Below are 8,394 nucleotides of genomic sequence, written 5' to 3' on the forward strand. Positions count from 1 at the left end.
ATTTAGAAGGTTGAAGTACTAACAACAACAGGTTAAGACTTTTTCATACCGTCTGATGAGATAAAAATAATTAACAAAAAAATAGCACTACATCATTCCTAACTATTTCATAAAATTTTATAATGCTTATATGTTTAAAAAATTACTAATTCTGTTCATAACATATTGTAACAGAGTTAATAATCATAATTTTAATTTTATAAATTATTTTCTATGAAATAAATGTTATTCATATCTTGTAACTATTTTACATATTTTTTGCATATCAAAAGGTAAACCATTTTTTAATAAGAAAAATATAATACACTTGCTAAAAATAAAAATGTTATTTTCGATACATTTTAGGAGCCAAAAGTATGGGATAAATATTACTTTTGATATGAATGATCATTGATTTATATATTGGTTTAAGAATTTTAGGCTTTTTACTCAGTTTTCTATGTATATTGTATGAAATGTCTTAAAGGGGAAAAAAGTTGTACAGCATACCACTTTCAATTAATAAAAATTTTGGTTTGCAATAATTAATGTTTTTTTTTTTTTAAAAAAATTTCAATTTCTATGCTACAAATTTGAAAGGTGTAGAAGAATGTTGCAGTCAATAAAAAATATTTCTTTCGTAATTCTTTGAGATCACATATCACAGGCCTAATCAGGTTGCTTTGAAAGTTGACCTAGCCTCAGAAAGTCATATAAGGTATCAAATGAAAGGTCTATTGCAATGGTGTTTCAAATCTTTTTTTAAACACCATTTACTTTCTTCTAAAGTAAAAAAAAAGTAACTTATAAAGTAAAGTTCTTAAAGTAACTTTTTTTAAGTAAAAAAAAAAAAAGTTGCATGCAAGTTAGTGGTTTTTTCAATGAAAATTTTATTTTTTCACGTGTTTATAACTTGGACAAATTTCAAATTAAAAACTGTTCGAATTGTTTACTTTATCATGTGTGCATGTTCCACCAAATTTCATTAAAATAGTAGGGGGGTCAGTTCAAAAGTGATTGATCTGTTGTGGAATGACTCATTATGAAATTTTTCCTTTGCTAATATTTCCTTCTACTTATTATATAAATATAATTCAAATTTCAAAGGATCTTTTTGATTGATAGTTTCTATATCAAAAAATAAAAAATTTTACTCTTATATGCTTCAAATATAGATTTTTATATATTTATTATTTGATTGTTACAAAATTGTTTTTCTAATAAGGCAGTGGTAAGTTTAAAAAAAGCAACATTTTTATACTAGCCACTTGATGCACATTTGACCTAACTCTTAATACACAGCAGTAAATATGCAATCAAAAATCTAATTTATCATCATAAAAGTAAGTAGTCAACTATTTCGAAAATAAATTTCATGTAATATGAATTTTTTTCATTTCCAATATTATTGTTATTTCCACAGAATTTTTATCATTTCAATATTATTGTTTATCATGATGTGCTTAGATTCACAAATATATTATTACTTTTCATTACTTCCAAATAAATATATAATAATTGATAACCACATAAAAATTTTATCGATAATTTTTAACTCTTGCCATAGTTTTATTAACTAGCCATAATTTTATTTTATTAAAACTGCTCGTTACAAATTCATTTATAAAATGTTATAAGTAGAAACACTTTTAATGTCGAATAAACATAATATATAAACACTTAAACATCAATTTGAACTTTACTGCAGAATTATTTTTTATGTTACAATTACAATGCTTAATAATTAAGTACAAATGTTAGGAAATATGCACAGGATGATTAGACATTACATGGCATAATTATTCTTTTAATTTAGATCCGAATTTTCTTTTCCTTACAACAGAACGTAAGAAAATTATATAAATATTGCAGCTAAGCTTTTAAAAGAGAATACTTAATTTAAAAGTATTTAAGAGCACCCGTTAACATACTCTTAATATCAAAATGACATAATTTTATTTAAAAACAAATAATAAACATAGCAAAGAAAACATTCCTTTTTATTGTTACATTTATAAATATCGAAAAATTCGAAAACATTTTCGCCTAATTTCTTTTTTAAGCACAAATCTCCTCTTTTCCAGTGGCTGTTTACGAAATAAATGCAAACACAATCCATCAATGAACCAATTGTTTCATCACACCAAGTACGAGATTACGCGAGAACACAGACAGGCGCGCACAAAATTATTGAAATTTTTATTTTAATTCACAATAAACGCGATAACTTCCCAAATTCTTGCAACCATGAGTGATAGTCAACAGCCAATCACAGTGCGAAAAGCCCATTGATCCGACGTTATCATCTCCTTGTTGCCATTCTGCAGTAGAAACTATGGTTTAAAATTAGTTACCAGACCCTTGATAACATCGCCTATCAGAATAACGTGTAGTAAGCAGCTGCAAACTTTTTAACCGGAATTAGAGTAGGTGCCGAGCTCGAGATTGTTGCTTCAGCCAGAGCCTTATTAATGGGATTAGAAAGCTATAAGCTTAAGCAAAGCTCTTGTCTCGCTATACTACACCCATGAGTTTGTCAATCCTTCATACCAAACAATCCGAGCCCCCATAATCTCATCTTATATGTGTTAGGAAATCTGAATTAGGAAAAATGTGCTCGAAATAATTTGTGCATCATGTTAAATAGAAAATCTTGCTTTTATACGTGTGAAATTTTAAATGATTGTGAAATTAATTGTGAAATTTTAATTGATACGTGTGAATTAATTGATTTTAGTTTGTGTGCTCTAAGATACTTTCACAATGTTTGTCGAAAATACATCGGCAAAGAATGGAGAAATATAATTATAGGCATTAAATAGAGGACCTCGGTTAAATCGCTCCTTGGCGAATCTAGTGGGCCTCACAGATAGCGATACGGAAATATCCCCTAAGAGTTATCTGACTAAGTATAGTTGTGTTCATAAAAGAGTGAAATCTTATTCTTGTAGTATATATAACAAGAGTTTTACACAAAGAACTCATCTGACTATACACCTTCCTGTTCACAATGGTGAGGAGCCTTTTTCCTGTCCGATATGTCATAAGACTTTTCCCCCATAGAAGTAATCTGACTACACATGGTTATGTTCATACTGTTGAGAAACCTTTCTCTTGTAGTTCATGTAATAGGAGTTTTTCAAAAAAAAGTAATCTAACTAAACAAAATCGTGTTCACACTGGTGAGAAACCTTTTTCTAGTATAAAGTAAAAGTTTTTTCATGCAAAAGTCATCTGACTAAGAAGAGTTGTGTTCACACTGTTGAGAAACCTTATTCTTGTTGTTTATGTAATATGAGTTATTTACAAAAAAGTCATCTAACGGAACAGGGTCTTGCTCACATTGGTGAGAAACCTTATTCTTGTAGTATATGCAACAAGAGTTTTTCGCAAAAAAGTCATCTGACTAAACACCGTGTTCACAATGGTGAGAAACCTTATTCTTGTAGTATATGCAACAAGAGTTTTTTGCAAAAACGTTATCTGAATAATCACAGTCGAGTTCACACTGGTGAGAAACCTTATTCTTGTAGTATATGCAACAAGAGTTTTTTGCAAAAAAGTTATCTGAATAATCACAGTCGAGTTCACACTGGTGAGAAACCTTATTCTTGTAGTATATGCAACAAGAGTTTTTTGCAAAAAAGTAATCTGACTAAACATAGTCGTGTTCACACTGGTGAGAAACCTTATTCTTGTTTTATATGCAACAAGAGTTTTTCACAACAAAGATATCTAACTAAACACAGTCGTGTTCACACTGATGAGAAACCTTATTCTTGTAGTATATGCAACAAAAGTTTTTTGCAAAAAAGTCAACTAACTACACACAGTCATGTTCACACTGGTGAGAAACCTTATTCTTGTAGTATATGCAACAAGAGTTTTTCGCATAAAAGTAATCTGACTGTACACAGTCGCGTTCACACTGGTGAGAAACCTCATTCTTGTAGTATATGCAACAAAAGTTTTTCGCAAAAAAGTCATCTGACTGAACACAGTCCTGTTCACACTGGTGAGAAACCTTATTCTTGTAGTATATGCAACAAAAGTTTTTTTCAAAAAAATTCTCTAACTGTACACAGTCGTGTTCACAATGGTGAGAAACCTTATTCTTGTAGTATATGCAATAAGAGTTTTTCGCAAAAAAGTGAACTGACTAAACATAGTCGTGTTCACACTGGTGAGAAACCTCATTCTTGTTGTATATGCAACAAAAGTTTTTCGCAAAAACGTCAACTAACTGCACACAGTTATGATCACACTGGTGAGAAACCTTATTCTTGTAGTATATGCAACAAGAGTTTTTCACGAGAAAGTTATCTAACTAAACACAGTCGTGTTCATACTATTGAGAAACCTTACTCTTAACGTATATTCAACAAAAGTTTTTTTGCTGATAAGTTATCTGTCTAAACACAGTCTTGTTCACACTGGTGAATATCCGTATTCTTGTTGCTACATGTAAAGAGTTTTTCTTGCAAAAGTTATCTGACTAAGCACAGTTATGTTCATACTTGTGAAATACCTTATCTGTGCAGTATATGTAATAAGTACTAAATATATGTAATAAATACACTTTGTTACTTTTCTATGGGTTTCTTAACTCACCCTTAACTTACACCCATGTTAGATTTACAGCTTTATTAACTGTGATTGCTTTCAATTTTCGCTGCTATTTTTAAATAAATTTTTTTATGAAAGAATTAAAAATAGATGGCATTGAGTAATTAAATTTGAATCACTCTTTTACTGGGCAAATGAAAAAGATGTTAAGTTTCGTTTATCTAACTGAGTTGCATAAATGAGCAAAAGGAACTAAGTATTATCATTACGAATTTAGATATTTTATTATTATGGATATCATAAAGCTGCACACAAACATAGAAATATTACTAAAATTTAATTAAAAATACTTTTATTTTAAACAAGGATCAAGAAGATTATGCTACATCATTCTTATGCTTATTCACATTTTGAATATTTAACATATTATCAATATCATATTATTAATAATATAGCATATTATCAATAGCTAAAACCATTGAGAAAAATTTTCCTTTTTTCTAAAAACTTAAAATGAAATTGTATGCAATAAACTTCTCAGCTCAGATAAGCATAAATCAATACATTCCTATTGTTCAAAATAAGCTAGAAATGACTATTATTGGCTGCCTCTGCCATTGATAGTATTAAAAAAGAGATAACTTTCTTCGTGATATAAATCCAATAAAGTATTATTTAGGTAAAAGCATACCTCTTCCTTAATTCCGCTACTTCTTTACTAAGGGTCTGGCCGTATGTTCCTGAAAGTAAATACCTTCTTCTCTTTGAGACTCTAATGATATAAGGAAATAATAGGAAAATTTATTAAAGTATATCTTTTATACAAATGTAAAATTAAAAAGTAGAGGTATCCATTTTTAAACAGAGCGGTTGCTCCTCGACTGAATCAACATAGAACAGTTCTCAGTGCCAAAAGTTACGGTTGCGTTTTATTGTTGCTTTGGAGGATCTCCAATAGAGGGAGTGGCTAGTTCGTAACAGATAGAGAAAATTACCGTCAGAGATATGATGAATAATATAACAATTATTTTAAAGGCAAATGTCATAATATGAACAAATATTCCAAAACTTTAAAAAAAAAAATCAATTTAAAAATTTTATCATTTAAATAATTGTAAATAAAAATATATCAGTCGTATATGCACCAGATGTCATAAAGTAGCCAGGCCTTATATTTAAAAAATTGTTAATTAAAGATGGCATTTTATCTTCATATAATATTAAGCAATTAATCTCTCCCAAATGATTCTATTTTTTCCAAATACTCAGCTGATTGTTTGATAGTTATAAAATTCTAAATGGTTATTAAAGTTATTTGATGCAGAATGTTACCTCTCATCAAGATTTGTATTGATTACGTAATATTTATTTCAGCATAATTTTTATTATATATTTTAAATAGGGTGACCCGGGGTAATTCACGATCACTCTTTTTCTGGGGTAAATAATGATCACCTTTATTTTAAAAAAATATATTTTTTTTAAATTTGAGACATGGACAAGAATGCTTGTACACTTTACTAAAGTATAACTACATTTACTTAATAATAGTTTTTTGTTTAATCGAACAAAATAAGTATCTTTTAAACTGCTTTCTGTATTTTCCATTTCAAAGATGGGTTTCAAAATGTGCACATTTCTGCATCACATTCCTTCTCTTAATAATAAATATTTTGAGTTACTTTCTTTTTCTTTGGTGTAAAAGTAGTGTAAGCTTTTGTTTAATTGTTTCACATCTACTGTAAACATTATAACTGATTATAGGAAACTATATCAAAATTATTGGTCACTGTCATTTCTTCTTATAAATAGTATGTCAAATAGCTAATTGTCTTTTCTTAAATAACAGTTCATATTTATTAAGTGGAACAACTATAAAATATATTTTATTTGTCATCACAAAATATGTTTTTAACTGTATACAAGACTGTATTCTGATTTGCACCATTTCTGGTTTGTCTTACCTTGCTTCTATCTTAATTTTATGTGTGTACATGGTTAGAATAATTTTTAAGTTTATAAATTAGCTTAGTATAATTGTTAGAATAATTTTTAAGTTTATACATTAGCCTAGTATAAATATGGTGAGAAATTATAAGCCTAAAAAGGATACTAAGCTTCTAGAAAGCAAAATTAGCGAATTTCTTTTAATGATTGAAAATGAAAATTTCAGTGCCAGAGCTGTTGACATACCTTACTTAACTTTACACTTTCCCTTAATGAAGTTAAAAAATCCAGCAAAAGTAACTCATGTGGGAACTCTCTTATATTTCAGAAGAACATGAGAATAAGTTGGCTGATTGCCTAAAATGTATGGCACGATGCAAAGATTTTTGGAAAATTTAAAGTGTTAATCTTTCTTCTTGCTTTTAAATAAATCATTTTATTGGCTGGTTAAACATATCTTTTTGGTTTACTTGTTTGATCTTGATGTCTTATTTGTTAATTACCATTATATAATTATTTTTAAACAGCCCATTTACAGTAAAAACTGGTGATCAGTAATTACCCCAGAAGTGATCAGGAATTACCCCAGAAATGATCAAGACCAGGGGTAATTCCTGATCACTAAAATTTCCAAATCTTTTAAATTCTAATTAGATTTTTAAACAAAAGACGGTAGCATAAGACTCATCTCATATAGCCCCAAACTTGCAGTAAATATTAAAATTCTATTTTGAATAGTTTTTTCACAAAAAAGATGTTTGCATTTTTTGATCAGGAATTTCCCCAGATCACCCTAATATTATTATATATTAAAAATAAAGTAAAATAATGTTTTTAATTTTATTAATAGTTTTGTTTTATGTATAAAAATTTTTAAAATGTCATTCGCTATCTTCATATCTAAATATTGCACATTATTTTGCCTGTTCATCTCTATACTATATTTTATTTTTGGGCAAGATCTATCATCTGAATGTACATCATTCGGATCTATAATAATTTTATGAATTGTATTCTCTTTCAAATTTTATATTTCTTTGAAGCATCGGTTGTTTTTTTTTTCATTGAAAAAATATAGATAAAAGCTAATTAAATTATTTAGAATCTTATTACTTACACTATTCATTTGAATTATTATTATGGACACAATCTGAATTATCTACGTTTTTTTTTTCGATTGAAAAATTATTTAAGTGCAGGAATGACTGCTAATAATAATTTGAGAAATATGCATAATATATTCTATTGAGGATATTAACCCAGGAAAATTTAGTTTTCATTTTATTAATAAGCATTTATTTGATATAAATTAATTATAGTTACATCTAGAAATAAATTGTCCTCACTGAACATCAAACATGTTAATTTTGAAAACATAAACAAATAAAAGTTTGCCTAATATGCACCTACAGTTACTCGAACCGAGGAAATCTTCAGATTTAATTTAGTTAACTCTGGGACCAACTGACATGCAGTTACATACATGGTGAAAAGAAATTTTGGAATCTTACCTGGATTTGCTCTCGTAAAACCTGTGGGTTAGTTTCCATAGTGAATACGGTGTTGAGGAAAACATCTGTTAAGGATTTTTATGCTTAATGTTCTGTTCATACTGCTGACTAACTTTATTCTTTTTGTAAGTTTATACAGATAATGTTTAAAAATTTTCATTTTAGTTATTAATCTCATTGTGTAACTTTATTTAACAATTTTTATGGAAAAGTATTTTAACTGTCTACTCCAGAGCTTTTAATATCAAATCTGTTTGTGAAGGAGAAGAATATTTTTTTCCTTTTAATTCATTTGGGCGGAAATGGTGTAAGACATTCAATATCATGAGACTTCGAAATAGGGACTTTACTGTTGACTTTACTATAAATGGCTGACTGTTAAGTTTTTTTA

The 8,394-nt window shown here is 28.2% G+C and overlaps 1 protein-coding gene across 1 annotated transcript; it reads left to right on the forward strand.

Moving 5' to 3' along the window:
• The first annotated feature begins 2,323 nt into the window (after nt 1-2,323).
• On the forward strand, nt 2,324-4,571 carry LOC147807580 (uncharacterized). Its single transcript, XM_087166583.1, has one exon. The coding sequence runs from the start codon at nt 3,274-3,276 to the stop codon at nt 4,348-4,350; it is 1,077 nt and encodes a 358-aa protein (XP_087022709.1). The 5' UTR covers nt 2,324-3,273; the 3' UTR covers nt 4,351-4,571.
• Nucleotides 4,572-8,394: the final 3,823 nt, after the last annotated feature.

The sequence above is a fragment of the Parasteatoda tepidariorum genome, chromosome 6 (genome assembly GCF_982258835.1).
Source record: "Parasteatoda tepidariorum strain Cologne lab strain chromosome 6, Ptep-v5.0, whole genome shotgun sequence".
Classification (NCBI taxonomy): Eukaryota; Metazoa; Arthropoda; class Arachnida; order Araneae; family Theridiidae; genus Parasteatoda; species Parasteatoda tepidariorum.

Excerpts from the sequence above, each read along its gene's own strand:
- LOC147807580 (XM_087166583.1), top strand. The coding sequence starts at position 3,274 with ATGAGTTATTTACAAAAAAGTCATCTAACGGAACAGGGTCTTGCTCAC.